This window comes from Primulina eburnea, chromosome 4 (assembly GCF_022965805.1).
Source record: "Primulina eburnea isolate SZY01 chromosome 4, ASM2296580v1, whole genome shotgun sequence".
NCBI classification, from domain to species: Eukaryota; Viridiplantae; Streptophyta; class Magnoliopsida; order Lamiales; family Gesneriaceae; genus Primulina; species Primulina eburnea.
In genome coordinates, this window is record NC_133104.1 from 12104179 (window position 1) to 12124019 (window position 19841).

The following is a 19841-nucleotide window of genomic DNA, read 5'->3' on the forward strand; positions in this document are numbered from 1 at the left end:
GTCTTTGATTATGCTTTAATACAAATGAATCGTAATTCGATGTTGAAACTCATTTGTAAACATTACATATTCTAAATTTGTTCCTAGTCGATTCAGCCTAAAATAAGGATAAAGGCCGCTTGAGCTCGAGACTAGCATATGTGATGTTGTGTATTGCGTTTCTTGGTAAGGGCATAGATATGTCCAAACATGCAGATGGGTAGTCATATGATAATTATACCGAACTACCCTCCCTCGGACTTTCAAGTGGTTATCATTCATCGAGAGGATAAGTCCGTGGTTATGATTGTACACCATTAGGCCTTACGACCTGGGACAAAACTGAGACTCTATATGCTAGGGATGTGCTTTGACTCGTTTACCGACTCCAGGAGAGTCATCAAGTGGAAAGATTGGGTACAGTTGTGACACATGTAGGAGCCAGTGCATTGTAGTCGGGAATTCACCGCTCACATACGGGTGTGGATATCCTATGTGATCTGATGAAATAATAGTGCATGAAATCTCTGGCCAGAGTATGAGATGTACATTAGCGAAGGAGTTCTCTAGTTGTACATGCGATGACACTATTCATTCTTAAAGATGTGTCATATAGTGGTCGAATTATTATGCAACCCTAGATGAACCAATGGTTACAGATTCGATGAGGATATATGAGATGAAGTGACTGTACTGTACGTTAATCATAATCGACTGGTTCTTGCAGGCACTATCAGTGATACCTAGGGAATCATGGGGCAATGCTACTAGACGCTCTTACCATGATTCGATGGGTTTAATCAGAAATATGATTTCTGACATTTTCATGATCAATTGTTGATACATAGAATGGGGCGGATTAGGGTAAGCCCGAATAAAGGATTATGTCCTGAATCACAAAGAGTTGTGAACCCACGGCTAGCTGTATCCCTGAACCATTGAGGGTCACACAAGCACTGGATTATTTGTTCCCATTGAGAGAATAAATTCAAGAAGTTGAATTTATATTATGATATAGTAAATTCAAGGAATTGAATTTATAATAATTAAATTTTGAAAAAATAAATTCAAGGAGTTGAATTTATGATATAGTAAATTCAAAAAGTTGAATTTATGAAATTTGGAGAGAATAAATTCAAGTAGTTGAATTTATAAAAAATTAAGGATTTAATTTATTAAACTCAAAAGTTGAGTTTATTAAATATTAAATTAAATATAGTGGGAAGTATGTTTAATAGACTTGTAGGAGTACAAGTGCAACATACTAAATAATTAAAGTTCTTAATGGACTTTGATTAATTAATTAAACAAGTTGGACTAGCTCAATTAATTAATTAAGCCCATTAATGTTAATTATGGTTATTGGGTAATGGAATTTTTTATTTTAAAATTTTGACCTCAAATCATAGCCTCCACTCATTTGGATTCTGCCATTTTTTCGAGAATCACCAAAGTTGGATATACAATAAGAATCTTTTATTAACTTAATTAATCTAATTAATTAAGTAAAGGAATGATTAGTATGGAAAAAGAATTTTTCTCATTCCAAAAAGAGATTGGCATGCATTCAGTGGTTTCTTTTGGGCATTGAAAAGGTATCCGAAAGATTATGGTCAAAAAAATACTTTCGTCTCTTCAAAGAAAAAATTTTATGCTCTCAAAAGGGTTTTGAACCATTTTGTTTTTCCTTGCTCTCAAATACAAAATCTTCTACACTTTCTACTGCAAGTTAGAAGAGGAACATATATTCCAGTCGTGGACCTGATTAGGAGATCGAAAAACGTTCGCAGGGATTTACAACAAAAGCTACGTCCGCTAATACCGGAGTAGTTGGTGCCAATTAAAATTATTTACCAAAGGTATAACTTATAACTCCCTATTAATGTTAATTTATAATAAATCATACGAGTGCTCAAAACAAATATATTTTGATTGTCAAAATAAAATAAAAAATATAAAACTTCCGCTGTGTTTGGGCACGTGAAAAACCGAGATCCAACAATGGTATCAGAGCTAAGGTTTTTTCTAAATCGTATGGTGTAGATATTGAATAAATTGTTTCTAATCATATAAGAAAATTTTCAGAAAATTGTAGCACCATAAAAAAAATTTTATTTTTACAGAAATAAATAAATATATATATATATATATATATATATATATATATATATATATATATATATATATATATATATTCGGATATGCCCGGAACTGTTCCAGGCAGACCGCGCGTGCAGTATGCGCGCAGGAGCTGCACGGAGTGTCCGCGCAGGGGGCGCGCGCGTAGGTGCTGTGCGGAGCGTCCGCGTAGCGTGCGAGCGCACTGCGTGCATCATGCGCGTAGCGGGCGCGCGGCCTGCGAGCCGCAGGTGCACGGTTGTGCGCGTGCCAATCTCATGATTATGAGTATCTCTCATAGTTTTAATATATTTATATATCAAAGAGATACTATTCACAAGTCACAGGTCACAGAACTATCATTTCCTTTCCTTTAATTCATGCCATGATATACCATCTATATTTCCTTGATTATGTATTGTTCATTGAAGATGGTATTTTTCGATTTTCATTGCCATTGCCATAGCCATGTTTCAAGCCAAGCCATGTATATGTATTTGTTATGTACAACTTTCTGCTTACTGAGTTTTATTTCATTCCAGTTAATGTCATGTAATGCAGGTGATAAAAAGGATTGAAGTGGATTGTCCGAGGAGGGAGAAGTCATATAGCAAGTTGAAGGGAAAGACTTTTGAACTTTTGTTATGTAACCATTATTTTGGTGAATATTGAAAGTTTAAAATATCATGTATTTGGTAACTTGAATCATGTGAGAAAATGTGGGGCGATTTTTGAAAATATGTTGATGATGGTTTTGTAAATGGTTATGGTTAAAAGTTTGAAATATTTACGGTGCAAATACTATTCGTTCCTTTAAATTGTAACGCTTCTGCGTATGTTATTTATTTAAATTAAATTCCATGGGAGTGGGTTCAATTGGTATCAGAGAGAAAGTTCTTCGGACCATATATGACTTCTTCTACCTAGGACAATCCGGTATGCTTTTGATCCTGCATCTATTGATTTTAACATTGAGCATTGATTCCATTAAATTATCATTGATGTATCCTTTCTTCGTATCTATGTAAAAGTAAGCAAATTTGTAGAATATGCCTCCCAAGAGAAAGAGTATTGAAGGGGATGATAGGACCCCTGATAAGACTGCAAAGGTGGTAGATGAATTCAGTAAGTTATTTAAGGTGCAAGCTCAAGTCCATGGCGAACAAATTCAACAGTTATTGAGCATGCAAACTACGACCCAGGTTCGTGGCCAAGGAAAAGGTCAAGGCAGAACGGAAAGTTCTGAAGATGGTGCTTATGATCGTTTCAGACATATGAACCCTCCGGAGTTTATCGGTGGTCCTGATCCACTAATGGCTCTGGAATGGATCAAATCATTGGAAGCCATATTTGATTACTTGAAGTTCACTGACCAAGAGAGGGTAAGTTGTGATGTGTTTATGTTGGTCAAATCTGCTCGTATCTGGTGGAAAGCCACCAAGGTGACAGTTAATGTTCAAGAATTAAAATGGAACGAGTTAAAAGATTTATTCTACGCCAAATATTTCTCGAGCAAATTCAAGGCCAAGAAGGTGAAAGAATTTCTTGAATTAAAGCAAGATGTTGTGTCTGTCGCTGAGTATACTTTGAAGTTCGAAGAAGGATGTGTTTTTGTTCCTTTTATTGCTGAAAACGATAAGGATAAAGGAGAACATTTCCTTCGGGGTTTGAAGCCAGAGATTCGAAGAGACGTTCATATGTCCAAAGTGGTGAAATATCAAGACATAGTGGAGCGAGCTTTGCTTGCTGAGCATGATGAGCAAGAGATTGAGAAAGAGAGACAGTTGAGGCAAGCTTTCCAAGCTAGAGGACAAGGTGCATGTGCAGATGTTCGTGGTGGTTACAAAGGTAAGGGTAAGATGGAGCAGCGCTCTAAACCTCTTGTGCCTTCTTCTGATACTGTGCGACCGGTATGTCCTAAGTTTGGAAAGCCACACAAGGGTGAGTGTTTGGTGGGTAGTGGAAGATGTTTTAGATGCAAGGAGATGGGGCACACGGCATTGAAATGTCCTCTCTCCTAAGGCAAAGGAAAAGTCTAAGGCAGAATTTTTGCTATGACGAAAGAAAGTGTTAATCCTGATTCTTCTGTGATATCAGGTAATATTTTAATCTACGGCAAAGAAGCAATTACATTGATTGACACTGGTGCAACCCATTCTTTTATGTCTGAAGTGTTTATGCATTCTATATCTGTTGAACCTACTGTTATGTCATTACACTTCAATATTGTGTGGCCCTCTGGGGATGAAATTTGTCCCACTAATATTATCGAGGCATGTCCTGTACAATTGGGTGTGAGATTATTGTTTGCTGATCTTATTGTTATTCCGATGGTTGCATTTGATGTTATACTGGGTATGGATTGGTTATCTTCTTATCGTGCGGTGATCGATTGTGTGGGCAAAATAATGAATTTTTTAGCCGATGACCATGATAGTGATGTGTTTGTTGGTCTACGCTCTTCGATGGGTATTCTTATTATTTCTTGCTTTCAAGCTAATAATTTTTTGCACAAAGGTTGTATGGGTTTTCTAGCTTCAGTGGTTGATGTGCAAAAGGAAAGTAATTTGCAATTACAGGATCTTGATGTGGTTCAGGATTATCCTGACGTGTTTGCTAATGATGTGCCTGGATTACCACCTGATCGAGAGGTGGAGATTGTTATTGATTTAATTCCACGTACATCTCCAATTTCTAAAGCTCCATACAGAATGGCTCCTACTGAAATGAAAGAATTGAAGACTCAATTGCAGGAGCTATTAGATAAAGGTTTTATCCGACCTAGTTCCTCACCGTGGGGAGCTCCAGTTTTGTTCGTAAAGAAGAAGGATGGATCATTGCGATTATGTATTGACTACCGATAACTCAACAAGGTAAAAGTGAAAAACAAATATCCTTTGCCACGTATTGATGATCTTTTTGATCAATTTCAAGGAGCAGCAATATTTTCGAAAATCGATCTTCGATCCGGATATCATCAATTGAAGGTAAAAACGGAGGATATACCCAAGACTGCTTTTAGAACGAGGTATGGCCATTATGAATTTTTGGTGATGTCGTTTGGACTAACCAATACTCCTTCAGTTTTTATGGATTTGATGAATCGTGTCTTTAAGCCGTATTTGGATACTTTTGTCATTGTTTTTATTGATGACATTCTGATCTACTCAAAGACACGAGAACTTCATCGTGAGAATTTGAGGATTGTGTTGCAGCTATTGAGGGATAAGCAATTGTATGCCAAGTTAAAGAAATGTGAGTTTTGGTTGGAGCATGTGGCATTTTTGGGCCATATTGTTTCAAAAGAATGAATTTTGGTAGATCCTTCTAAGATTGAATCTATTAAGAAATGGTCCATTCCTAAGGTGGTTTCAGGGGTACGGAGTTTTCTTGGTTTAGCAGTGTATTACAGACGATTCATAGAAGATTTCTCGAAAATAGCCTTGCCATTGACGAATTTGACATGGAAAGCTACCAATTCGAATGGACCCTTGAGTCCCAACAAGCGTTTCAAACATTGAAAGATAAGTTGACTTCTGCCCATGTTTTGGTACTTCCTTGTGGTACTGAAGATTTTGTTGTATATACAGATGCTTCCAAGCAAGGGTAAGGTGCTGTATTGATGCAGCGTGGGAAAGTGATAGCTTATGCTTCTCGTCAGTTGAACGAATATGAGAAGAACTATCCCACTCATGATTTGGAGTTGGCAGCTGTGTTTTTTGCTTTAAAGATTTGGCGGCACTACCTTTATGGTGAGAAATGCGAAATATTTACTGATAACAAAAGTTTGAGTTATTTGTTTTCGCAGAAGGAATTGAATATGCGGCAGCAGCGGAGATGGTTGGAACTTGTAAAAGACTATGATTGCACCATTAGCTATCATCCTGGTAAATCTAATGTGCTTGCGGATGCTTTGAGTCGCAAGTCGAGTTCTTTATTGGGTTCTATGATTTCTAGACCTTTGTTGCTTGATTTTCAAAGAAATGAGATCACTTTGGTATCTCCAGGTTCAATGGCTTGATTATCTGCATTGGTTCTCCACTCAACCTTATTTGATCGAATTTTGAAGGAACAATAGCTGGATGCTCAATTATTAGAGTTGAAGAGGAAAAGCGATCTGACAGGAGTTTCTGAGTTTGTGTCGAATCGTGATGGGTTACTGACCTTTCAAGGTAGAATATGTGTTCCGTTGAGGGATGACATTCGGAAAGAGGTACTTCTTGAAGCTCATACAGTGCCATATTCTGTACATCCCGGTAGTACCAAGATGTACCAAGATCTTCGACGTCTTTACTGGTGGCCAGGTATGAAGAAAGATATCATGTTATTTGTTTCTGAATGTCTAACCTGTCAATAGGTAAAGATTGAGCACCAAAGACCGACGGGATTGTTGCAATCCTTGCCTATACCGCAATGGAAGTCGAAGCACATAACTATGGATTTTGTTGTTGGGTTACCAAGGATGCAGAAAAGGCTTCAATTCTATTTGGGTGATCGTGGATCGATTGACCAAGTCATCTCATTTTCTTCATGTCAAGACGTCGTATTCTATGAATTAGTATGCCGAGGCTTATATTCAGGAGATTGTGAGACTGGGATACTGGTATCGATAGTTTCTGATCGTGATCCAAGGTTTACTTCAGAGTTTTGGAAGAGTTTGCATCGAGCCTTGGGAACGAAATTGGCTTTCAGTACTGCATACCATCCTTAAAGTGACGGTCAATCAGAAAGGGTAATCCAAATTTTGGAGGATATGTTAAGAGCTTGCACGAATTATTTCCCGGGAAGTTGAGATTATAAGTTGCCTTTGGTAGAGTTCACATATAATAACAGTTTCCAGTCTTCAATCGGCATGGCACCTTATGAAGCTTTATACGGAAGAAAGTTTCGCTCTCCTTTGTATTGTGAAGAGATAGGTGAAAGAAAGATGTTGGGCCCAGAGTTGGTTCAACAGACAACAGATGTTGTGGCATTGATCCAAGAAAGAATGAAGACAGCTCAGTCTAGACATAAGAGGTATGCTTATGTTCGTCGGCGGCCTTTGGCATTCGAGGTTTGTGATCATGTATTTATCAAAATAGCTACTCTCAAGGGAGTTATGCATTGTAACGAACCGTATTCTACACTACTTAAAATTTGCGGAAGAATTAAAAATTTTCTTAAATAAAAACATTCATACGGTCGTCACCCAACATTCATAAAAATAAATCTCACCATCATCCGTCACCAATAAAATTTTGCTAAAATACACTGTCTCAAAACGTCTCACGTTCAAATCAAAACATCAGAGTATTTTAAAAATTTGCATAAACATAAACTTGCGGTCCTCGGGTTTAGCCTGCCACTCAGCCCAAGCCTGCCCCTTGGTCATCACCTCCTGTCTCCTCAACATAGTCACCTGCATCGATCAAGTCTAGTGAGTCTAAAGACTCAACACGTATAAACTGGAAATAACGAGTAATACGTAATAAAACCACATGCAACTTGAAAATATGACATACATACTTGGAACTTGAACTTGCATAATAAACTTGAACATACGTACATACATACTTCGACGTGCCATAACTTAAACTTTTCATAAACATGCTGCATACTTGAACATACTTTAACATACATAACTTCATCATTTTGCGTAGAGGATGTTTCAAAGCGAGTGACCCGTAACATAAATGAGCCTGATCAGACTATACCACAGTACTGGGCTGACAGGGACGTATCCGCTGCCGCATACATAAGATCCCTGTTCATAATTTAACAGGCCAGTTGATCCACGTTCATAATTTAACGCTTCACAACCACGATCTAACCCGTTCATAATTTAACGGGCGGATTGGTCCCCGTTCATAATTTAACGCTTTCCAATCCTAACATAATTTGGTCACAAGACATTTAGCATACCTCAAAAACTACAAAAAATGTTTTCTTGCACGTCAACATACTTACTTGGCGTTGAGGGATTCGTTGGACTTTGACTGGGGCCGTTGCTGCAACTTACTAACGTGAATTTCATACTTAACTTGCATTGCTTAGACATAGAAAACACATGCTTACTCTCAAGCTCAATCATACCTTAGGACCTTCTACGATTTGCCACGACACGCCCTTAATAATCCTTGCACTAACCCATAACATCAAACTTAAAATGAACTTACAAATATTTCCCAAAACAAGGGTACACGGACCCCGTGTTTGGGTCCGGGAGAGGGTCCGTGTACATACTGCCTAGAGTGTGTCGGGAAACGGAAGGGGCACGGACCCCGTGCTCGGGTCCGGATGGGGGTCCGTGTAGACTCTGGAAGAAGACATTGAAAGGAAAGCAAAGGCACGGACCCCGTGTCTGGGTCCGGGTAAGGGTCCGTGTAGATACTGGAAAAAGACACTAAGTGAAACCCATAGGCACGGACCCCGTGCCCTCATCCGTGTAAGGGTCCGTGCTGTCTCGCAAAATTGACACTGAAGGAATAACAAAGGCACGGACCCCGTGCCCGGGTCCGTGTTTGGGTCCGTGTTCGCTCGTTGCTTCGAAACCTGCGAGAAAACTTATGCACCTGCCTAATCTCCCAATTGCACATCAATGGAACGAAATTTACCATCTTAGGACTCTTCTTAGAACACCATAACATTGCATCAAAACTTATACAAACACCTCACAATACGACGTCCACTATACTACACAACGCAACACCAATTATGCAATTAACCTCAATCCCTTTCCTACAACTTTAAACTCATTCAAACGCCTAACAACTTGCATCAAAATCTTAAAAATACACCAAACCTCAAAACTAGCATGCTTATACGCAGCAACGATTGCCCGTCAGTTTCCAACGAAGCCTGCAACACTGAAACTTCAAGAATTATCAAAATCATAACTTTTCTGAAACGCAGTTTGAGCAGTCCCACGAAAAATGCCATAACTCACTCAATATTTGTCCAAAAATTTCGAATCATATATCAAATCGAAGGTATCGAAAAGTTACACGTTTTTGCCGTTGAAAGTTTTCCCAAAATATGAACAGAAAAATCGCAGTTTTGACATGAACAGTAAAAAACGAGTTTTAGATCTAAAAATTTTCCTTCGAAATTGATCCGATTCATGATCCGCTCAAACTACTATCATGATACATAACTTTTACGCATAAAAATCAACGCAACGCATAATATGACTTGATCGACACAGCAAGAACAGAATGTACGTGCCTTTTTGATGATCACGTTACCGAAACGACGTCACCGAAGCGGAGATAAGAGCGAGGTTGATCCGGGGCGATTGTGGCGCTAAAATTCTTGAGGAAACACACGAAAATCTTGCTGGAAATTATGAGGGGAGAGGGGCGGCTGCTCTAAGGACTAAGAACCCTAGTTCTTTCTTAAAAAAAATCTGAAAATACAAATGTGTTTGTGTTGTGTGTGTAATACACGATTTTTAGGTGTGTGTAAAAGTGTGTGTGTGTGTGTGAGGCGTGTGTTTCAATTAATTAAAAGACTAACTTTTGCTTAATTAAAAAAAAATAATAGTCTACTAATCAAAACATTAACTCACACTTAATCTTTTAAATAAAACTCTTTAACTAAAATATAACACACCAAATTAGATTTTGAAAGTTTACAAGTCTTAAAATTACTAATTAAATATTTAGGCACAAAAATGCTAAAACTCATTAAATTAATTAAAATGCCCCCAAACTTAACTTAAAATAAAATACCATATCTAAACTTGCCAAAAATCGTCACTGGGTCTTTTCCTTAATCCCGCCTCGAATGATCGCCTGAAACATGAAACTCGAAAGACATTTTAACGTGCATCACATAAACATAAATAATTTAAAATATTACATTTAAATAAATCATGCATCGCCAAAACCCATTTAAAATTAATTTAAATGATTTAATACTTAAATGAATGCATGGGTTATACGTGTATTAAATTTGGGCACTACAGTTCCTCCCCCACTTATAAAAATTTCGTCCTCGAAATTAAGTCTTACCGAACAACTCCGGGTAGCGAAGTCTCATGTCGGCCTCTGACTCCCAGGTGGCTTCTTCCACCGATTGATTCAGCCATTGAACTTTGACCAACTTAGTCGTCTTGTTCTGAAGTCTGCGCTCCTGTCTGTCTAGGATTTGGACTGGTTTCTCCTCGTAAGACAGGTCTGGAGTCAACTGCAGCGGCTCATAACTTAGAACATGAGAAGGATTAGCCAAATATTTTCTCAGCATCGAGACATGGAACACATTGTGCACCCCGGCCAGATTCGGCGGAAGGGCTACACGATACGCTAGCGTCCCAACTCTGTCCAAGATCTCAAACGGTCCAATAAACCTCGGACTCAACTTACCTCTCTTTCCAAATCTCATAACACCCTTCATAGGTGCTATCTTGATAAAAACGTGATCTCCTACGGCAAACTCGAGATCTCTCCTCCTTTTATCTGCATAGCTCTTCTGACGGCTCTGGGCGGTCTTCATTCTGTCACGAATCTTGACCACCACGTCTGCAGTCTGCTGAACTATTTCTGGACCAAGTTCTGTCCTCTCACCAACTTCATCCCAATGAACTGGTGATCTGCACTTCCTCCCGTACAACGCCTCATAGGGAGCCATACCAATAGATGCTTGGAAGCTGTTGTTGTATGTGAACTCCACTAGAGGTAGTCTAGATTCCCAAGTTCCTTGAAAATCAATTATGCACGCCCTTAGCAAGTCCTCTAAAACCTGAATCACTCGCTCAGACTGGCCATCTGTCTGAGGGTGAAAAGCTGTACTGAAAAGCAACTTCGTCCCCATGGCTGCATGTAAGCTCTTCCAGAAGGACGATGTAAACCTCGGGTCCCTGTCGGACACAATAGAGACTGGAAATCCATGCAAACGAACTATCTCTCTGAGATAAAGCTCCGCATACTGCGTCATAGAGAAAGTCGTCTTCACTGGCAGAAAATACGCTGACTTAGTGAGTCGGTCCACTATAACCCAAATGGAATTCGATCCTCTGACTGATCTCGGCAACCCAACAACAAAATCCATAGTAATGTTCTCCCACTTCCACTCGGGGATGGGGAGTGACTTTACCAACCCTGCTGGTCTCTGATGTTCAGCTTTTACTTGCTGACAAGTGAGACATTCTGATACGAATCTACGGATGTCTCGCTTCATCCCTGGCCACCAATACAATAACTGAAGGTCTTTGTACATCTTGGTGCCTCCTGGGTGAATGGAATACGGAGATGCGTGTGCCTCTGTCAAAATATCCTGTCTGATCGAACCAACACTAGGCACCCACATTCTACCTCTGTATCTCACAATGCCGTCTGAAACTATGTACAGCACACTGCCCTTGGCTTCGTCTTTCAGTCTCCATTTCTGTAACTGCTCATCTGAAGACTGACCTGCTCGGATTCGGTCTAGCAAACCAGATTTGACTGTCAGATTAGACAGCCTAGGAGCCTTGCCATCACGATAAATCTCTAGCCCAAACTTCTGAATCTCCGACTGTAGTGGTCTCTGAGCTGTCAACTGAGCTATCACTGCCACTTTTCTGCTCAACGCGTCTGCCACGACGTTAGCTTTTCCCGGATGATAGCTAATCTCGCAATCATAATCTTTCACAAGTTCCAACCACCGTCTCTGCCTCATATTCAGCTCTCTCTGCGTGAAGAAGTATTTGAGACTCTTGTGATCGGTGAAAATCTGACATTTCTCGCCGTATAGATAGTGTCTCCAAATTTTCAGTGCGAAGACAACGGCGGCTAACTCAAGATCGTGAGTCGGGTAATTCTTCTCATGCACCTTTAACTGTCTGGAAGCATAAGCTATAACCCGACCTTGCTGCATCAACACTGCGCCTAATCCGAGCTTAGATGCATCGGTATAAAGCACAAACTCGCCTTGCCCTGTCGGCATGGCTAGCACTGGCGCTGAAATAAGAGCTTACTTCAAGGTGTCGAAGCTCTTCTGGCATTCCTCGCTCCACACAAACTTTGCATTTTTCTTGGTTAGTGAGGTGAGCGGCACTGCTATGGACGAAAATCCCTTAATAAACTTACGGTAGTAGCCTGCTAAACCCAAAAAGCTGCGGATTTCTGATGCGTTCTTTGGCTCAACCCATTCCTTAACGGCTGCTACCTTCGATGGGTCCACCTCAATACCACTGCTGGATACTATATGCCCCAAAAATGCAACTTTCTGCAGCCAAAATTCACACTTACTGAAGTTCGCAAATAACTTGCGACTCTGCAAGGTCTGCAAAACTGTCCTCAAATGCTGGTTGTGCTCCTCATGGCTCTTCGAGTATATTAGAATGTCGTCAATGAATACTATGACGAATTGGTCGAGGAACGGCTGAAATACTCGGTTCATGAGATCCATGAAAATTGCTGGAGCATTGGTCAATCCAAACGGCATTACTAAGAACTCGTAATGCCCGTATCTGGTCCTGAAAGCTGTCTTATGAACATCTGCATCCTTAACTTTCAGCTGATGATACCCTGATCGAAGATCTATCTTAGAGAACACGGTAGCTCCCTGCAACTGATCGAACAAGTCTTCGATTCTAGGCAACGGGTATTTGTTCTTAATCGTTACCTTGTTTAGTTCACGGTAATCGATGCACAACCTCATGCTCCCATCCTTCTTCTTCACAAAGAGCACTGGTGCGCCCCACGGTGAGAAACTAGGGCGGATAAAGCCTTTGTCGAGGAGCTCTTGAATCTGCTGCTTGAGCTCTAACATCTCAGCTGGAGCTAACCTGTATGGCGCCTTAGAGATTGGCGCTGTGCCTGGCACGAGATCGATTGCAAACTCCACCTCTCTCTGGTGGAAGGCCGGTGACGTCATCAGGAAAGACGTCTGGAAATTCTTCGACTACAGGTACCTCTGACAGAGATGGATTTGGCACGTCAGGCGCTGAAATAATACTAGCCAAAAAGGCCTGACATCCCTTGGAGATCAAACTCCTCGCCTGCATGCATGAAATCATGCGAGGAAAGCTTCTCCATCTGGCTGGCTCAAAAAGAAATTGCTCCATGCCCGGCGGTCTAACTAAAACTGACCTCTTCTGAAAATCTATCAGAACTCTATTCTTCGTCAGCCAGTCCATGCCCAAGATAATGTCGAATTCTGGCATCGGCAATATGATTAAATCTGCATACACTAGGTGGCCATGCAGTTCTAGGTCGATATCTCTGACCACACTGGTAGCTAACAGCTCTTCCCCTGATGGGACTACTACCGAAAAATTCACGTCTAGGCCGATGGACTTGAGGTCTAAATGATTGGCAAACGTCTCTGATATGAAGGAGTGAGTGCCTCCTGAGTCTATCAACGCGGTTGTGGATAGTCTCTTAATGAAAATGTTTCCTGAGACGCGTTAGCACAACACAAACTAACTTATATCTCAAAATTTATACCATAAACCTTAAGCACAATAGAACTCAATAACCTTAGGTACCCAAAGTATTAATAGCACGCTAATAATCCCAAGAAGAAAAATTCCACATGCAAGACAATATAATACCGAGCTTAGGTAGAAAAGTTTACCAGTCAGTAGGGTGGTGTCTGGGCCCGCCTCCTGTGCATGCATGGAAAATACTCTGCCCTGGGTTGATTGCTTCCACTGTGGGCACTCCTTCAGCATATGATCTGTAGCTCCACACTTGAAGCACCTGCCTGATCCATACAAGCACTGTCCCGGGTGCTGACGATTGCATTTAGGACACACGGGGAAGGCAACGGGCTTCTGAGGCGCCCCTTGCTGCTGAACTGGACCCTTGCCCTTAGGCGGTCCATGATATGGCTTTTTCGCTGGCGGTCCCTGAAACGGCCTCTTAAACTGAGGCCTCTGATTCTGCTGCTGCGGTGGAACCTGGTAGGGCCTCTTGCCCTGCCTATCTGCCTCAATATCTCGCTGGTCCTGCTCTGCCGCCAATGCTCTAGATACGGCGACTGCATAAGAAGTGGGACCAGCTACTCTCACATCGCGGCGCAGGATCGGCCGCAGTCCATTCAGAAAATGCCGCAACTTTGCTTGGGCATCGTTCGCAATGAGGGGCACGAAGTGACACCCCCTCTCAAACCTTCTCACAAACTCTGCTACGCTACTATCTCCTTGCCGCAGCGTCATGAACTCGTTGGTGAGTCGGGTTCGTACTTCCTCAGTGAAGTACTTGGAGTAGAAAACCTCTTTAAAACCATTCCAAGGCAGCACCTGTAAATTGACTGCCACTGACGCACTCTCCCACCATAGTCTGGCGTCTCCAGTTAATAAGAAAATGGCACAACGTACCCTATCAGCATCTGCCAGCTCCATAAAGTCGAAAATCACTTCGATGGACTTGATCCACCCTTCAGCTATCATCGGGTCAGTGGTACCCGCAAACTCCTTCGGACTCATCCTCCGGAACCTCTCATATACCGCCTCAGGTCTAGGCCTCTCCTCGGGGCCTACAGCAGTCTGGTTCCTCGCAAACTGCGCGAAGAACTGCGTCATGCCTGCAAGCATCTGCGCCTGCATATCTGGAGGTGGTGGTGGAGGTGGAGGATTGGCTCTTTCCTCCTCTCGGTGCTCCCTGTCCTCAGTCCTATCTTCCTGGTTAACCATACGTCTAGGAGGCATACTGTTCCAACAATTACCCAACACGTAAACCCAACATGCATGAATATAATACCAATATCATAAGATGCACAAAATTTGAACTTTAAAACATAAACATGCTGAAATCATGATCTAATGCATAGTACATAGCGTAACTCAAAACTTTAAAACTTACAGACTTGAGGTGTGACTTCGAGAGCTTCTTGCGACTGGCAGTAGGCGTAACCCTTTACAAGAACACCGCTCTGATACCAACTGTAACGAACCGTATTCTACACTACTTAAAATTTGCGGAAGAATTAAAAATTTTCTTAAATAAAAACATTCATACGGTCGTCACCCAACATTCATAAAAATAAATCTCACCATCATCCGTCACCAATAAAATTTTGCTAAAATACACTGTCTCAAAACGTCTCACGTTCAAATCAAAACATCAGAGTATTTTAAAAATTTGCATAAACATAAACTTGCGGTCCTCGGGTTTAGCCTGCCACTCAGCCCAAGCCTGCCCCTTGGTCATCACCTCCTGTCTCCTCAACATAGTCACCTGCATCGATCAAGTCTAGTGAGTCTAAAGACTCAACACGTATAAACTGGAAATAACGAGTAATACGTAATAAAACCACATGCAACTTGAAAATATGACATACATACTTGGAACTTGAACTTGCATAATAAACTTGAACATACGTACATACATACTTCGACGTGCCATAACTTAAACTTTTCATAAACATGCTGCATACTTGAACATACTTTAACATACATAACTTCATCATTTTGCGTAGAGGATGTTTCAAAGCGAGTGACCCGTAACATAAATGAGCCTGATCAGACTATACCACAGTACTGGGCTGACAGGGACGTATCCGCTGCCGCATACATAAGATCCCTGTTCATAATTTAACAGGCCAGTTGATCCACGTTCATAATTTAACGCTTCACAACCACGATCTAACCCGTTCATAATTTAACGGGCGGATTGGTCCCCGTTCATAATTTAACGCTTTCCAATCCTAACATAATTTGGTCACAAGACATTTAGCATACCTCAAAAACTACAAAAAATGTTTTCTTGCACGTCAACATACTTACTTGGCGTTGAGGGATTCGTTGGACTTTGACTGGGGCCGTTGCTGCAACTTACTAACGTGAATTTCATACTTAACTTGCATTGCTTAGACATAGAAAACACATGCTTACTCTCAAGCTCAATCATACCTTAGGACCTTCTACGATTTGCCACGACACGCCCTTAATAATCCTTGCACTAACCCATAACATCAAACTTAAAATGAACTTACAAATATTTCCCAAAACAAGGGTACACGGACCCCGTGTTTGGGTCCGGGAGAGGGTCCGTGTACATACTGCCTAGAGTGTGTCGGGAAACGGAAGGGGCACGGACCCCGTGCTCGGGTCCGGATGGGGGTCCGTGTAGACTCTGGAAGAAGACATTGAAAGGAAAGCAAAGGCACGGACCCCGTGTCTGGGTCCGGGTAAGGGTCCGTGTAGATACTGGAAAAAGACACTAAGTGAAACCCATAGGCACGGACCCCGTGCCCTCATCCGTGTAAGGGTCCGTGCTGTCTCGCAAAATTGACACTGAAGGAATAACAAAGGCACGGACCCCGTGCCCGGGTCCGTGTTTGGGTCCGTGTTCGCTCGTTGCTTCGAAACCTGCGAGAAAACTTATGCACCTGCCTAATCTCCCAATTGCACATCAATGGAACGAAATTTACCATCTTAGGACTCTTCTTAGAACACCATAACATTGCATCAAAACTTATACAAACACCTCACAATACGACGTCCACTATACTACACAACGCAACACCAATTATGCAATTAACCTCAATCCCTTTCCTACAACTTTAAACTCATTCAAACGCCTAACAACTTGCATCAAAATCTTAAAAATACACCAAACCTCAAAACTAGCATGCTTATACGCAGCAACGATTGCCCGTCAGTTTCCAACGAAGCCTGCAACACTGAAACTTCAAGAATTATCAAAATCATAACTTTTCTGAAACGCAGTTTGAGCAGTCCCACGAAAAATGCCATAACTCACTCAATATTTGTCCAAAAATTTCGAATCATATATCAAATCGAAGGTATCGAAAAGTTACACGTTTTTGCCGTTGAAAGTTTTCCCAAAATATGAACAGAAAAATCACAGTTTTGACATGAACAGTAAAAAACGAGTTTTAGATCTAAAAATTTTCCTTCGAAATTGATCCGATTCATGATCCGCTCAAACTACTATCATGATACATAACTTTTACGCATAAAAATCAACGCAACGCATAATATGACTTGATCGACACAGCAAGAACAGAATATACGTGCCTTTTTGATGATAACGTTACCGAAACGACGTCACCGAAGCGGAGATAAGAGCGAGGTTGATCCGGGGCGATTGTGGCGCTAAAATTCTTGAGGAAACACACGAAAATCTTGCTGGAAATTATGAGGGGAGAGGGGCAGCTGCTCTAAGGACTAAGAACCCTAGTTCTTTCTTAAAAAAAATCTGAAAATACAAATGTGTTTGTGTTGTGTGTGTAATACACGATTTTTAGGTGTGTGTAAAAGTGTGTGTGTGTGTGTGTGAGGCGTGTGTTTCAATTAATTAAAAGACTAACTTTTGCTTAATTAAAAAAAAATAATAGTCTACTAATCAAAACATTAACTCACACTTAATCTTTTAAATAAAACTCTTTAACTAAAATATAACACACCAAATTAGATTTTGAAAGTTTACAAGTCTTAAAATTACTAATTAAATATTTAGGCACAAAAATGCTAAAACTCATTAAATTAATTAAAATGCCCCCAAACTTAACTTAAAATAAAATACCATATCTAAACTTGCCAAAAATCGTCACCGGGTCTTTTCCTCAATCCCGCCTCGAATGATCGCCTGAAACATGAAACTCGAAAGACATTTTAACGTGCATCACATAAACATAAATAATTTAAAATAATGCATTTAAATAAATCATGCATCGCCAAAACCCATTTAAAATTAATTTAAATGATTTAATACTTAAATGAATGCATGGGTTATACGTGTATTAAATTTGGGCACTACATGCATTTTGGCAAGAAAGGTAAGTTAAGTCCTCGATACATTGGACCGTTTGAGATTCTTGATAAGATTGGAGACCGAGCCTATCGTCTTGCATTGCCATCGGACTTGGATCGAGTTCACAACGTATTTCATGTTTCTATGCTACGTAAGTACCTTTGTAATCGATCTCATGTCCTTCCGTACGACTCATTGGATCTTTTGCCTAACCTAAGCTACGAGGAAATGCCGGTTCAAATTCTTGATCGCAAAGTTAAAGTGTTGTGGAAGAAAGAAATTGGCCTTGTCAAAGTTCTTTGGAGGAATCATGTTATTGAAGAGGCCACATGGAAACAGGAAAAGGAGATGAAACATCGTTATCCGAATTTATTTGACGATAAGCAAATTTCGGGGACGAAATTTTTATAAGGAGAGAAGATTGTATTATCCCAACCTTTTAGCATTTTATTGTTTATGATATTATTTTTGGTTGGGTGTTTAGGAAATATGATTATTGGATATTCATGGTTTATTATGGTAAGGATATTTTATATGGTTTGATGATTGAGATTATGTGTAATAGTTATGTTTATTGGAATGGTTAAAATATGGTCATTGTTTATGGTTATTTTTTTGGCATTATGTTCGTAGTTGGTGATGATTAAGAAAATGAATAGGTAGAATAAAAAGTTGATTTTGAGTCAAATAGGAAATGGAAGTGCAGAAACTGTATTAAAATGTGGCATTAGTTGTGGTTTTTAGTATAATGTTTTGTATATTGATCCAATTGATATGAGACCACTTCCATTAGAAAGATAAGATATAAGTCTATAACTTTCATGTCTTGAGTTATGTTCAAATCATTAGGGAAGACGAGCCAAAAGTGGCCCAAAGTGTGTCGTGTGTATCGTTGTTCCTATACTGACACATGTTGGGAGAATGAGCACAAATCTTTACTCAAACCTTCAAATGACATGAGGCCAATTGGAGATGCAAGAACACACATAGAGCGACAACTTTCATGTTGACCACTTTTGCAAATTCAGAAGCTAAAAATGAGTTTTTCAGCAGAATGTGGCGCGCATATGCACCAGAACTCGGGCATATGCGCCGGGTGGGCAGAACGGGCAGCCTGTGTAAAAAACAAAACAAAACACGTTTTTTATGGATTGGAAGGCTTATATACCCATTTCTAGATACTTCTCCACACTTCTCTCCTTTTCCTTTCCTCTCCATCGGTTCTAAGCTTCTTTCTCTCAAATTTTCTCTCCAGGATTTTAGTAAATTTCTTAGCTTCATTCACTAAGTTTCCAAGTTTCAAGGTAAGACTTCTATATTCTTGGAATTGGAAGGGTTTGAAGTGATGAAGGGTTAAGTTGAATTGTTGATTTCTTGGATTAATGTTGATGATTGTTGTTTATTATTGTGTTTATTGTTGTAGGAAGCATTCAAGATTATCATAGACATCATAGTGCTTGTGGGTTGTAAGTAAAAGCTTTTCCTTCTAATGCTCACATGATATATATATGTATATAAGCCATGTTTATTGATGTCTAGCTCCTTCCATTGTTAGATTACTGATGTATATATTGTTATTTGTTCATTGTGCCAATAATATCATTGAATTCATTGATAAGGAGCTAGTACTATATTGTTGCTTACCAATTATTTGTTAAAATGTCCCAATGAAGTTTCCTATGATTAAAGCCAATGAATGATAGTAATTCATGCATGTAATTGGCCAATCTCATGATTATGAGTATCTCTCATAGTTTTGATATATTTATATATCAAAGAGATACTATCCACAGGTCACAGGACTATCATTTCCTTTCGTTTAATTCATGCCATGATATACCATTTATATTTCCTTGATTATGTACTGTTCATTGAAGATGGTATTGTTCGATTTTCATTGTCATAGTCATGTTTCAAGCCAAGCCATGTATATGTATTTGTTATGTACAGCTTTATCTGCTTACTGAGTTTTATCTCATTCCAGTTAATGTCATGTGATGCAGATGATAAAAAGGATTGAAGTGGATTGTCTGAGGAGGGAGAAGTCATATAGCAAGTTGA

At 40.1% G+C, this 19841-nt stretch overlaps 2 protein-coding genes across 2 annotated transcripts; both read left to right on the forward strand.

Annotated features, from left to right (window-relative positions):
* Positions 1 to 3146: 3146 nt before the first annotated feature.
* LOC140830093 (uncharacterized) lies at positions 3147 to 4118 on the forward strand. Its single transcript, XM_073193375.1, has one exon. It carries the CDS (start codon positions 3147 to 3149, stop codon positions 4116 to 4118), a length of 972 nt encoding a protein of 323 aa, XP_073049476.1.
* A 33-nt stretch (positions 4119 to 4151) lies between these two features.
* Positions 4152 to 4961, forward strand: LOC140830094 (uncharacterized). Its single transcript, XM_073193377.1, has one exon. It carries the CDS (start codon positions 4152 to 4154, stop codon positions 4959 to 4961), a length of 810 nt encoding a protein of 269 aa, XP_073049478.1.
* Positions 4962 to 19841: the final 14880 nt, after the last annotated feature.

What these genes read in the sequence shown, in the direction of transcription:
- LOC140830093 (XM_073193375.1), top strand. Translation starts at nt 3,147, where the DNA reads ATGCCTCCCAAGAGAAAGAGTATTGAAGGGGATGATAGGACCCCTGAT.
- LOC140830094 (XM_073193377.1), top strand. Translation starts at nt 4,152, where the DNA reads ATGACGAAAGAAAGTGTTAATCCTGATTCTTCTGTGATATCAGGTAAT.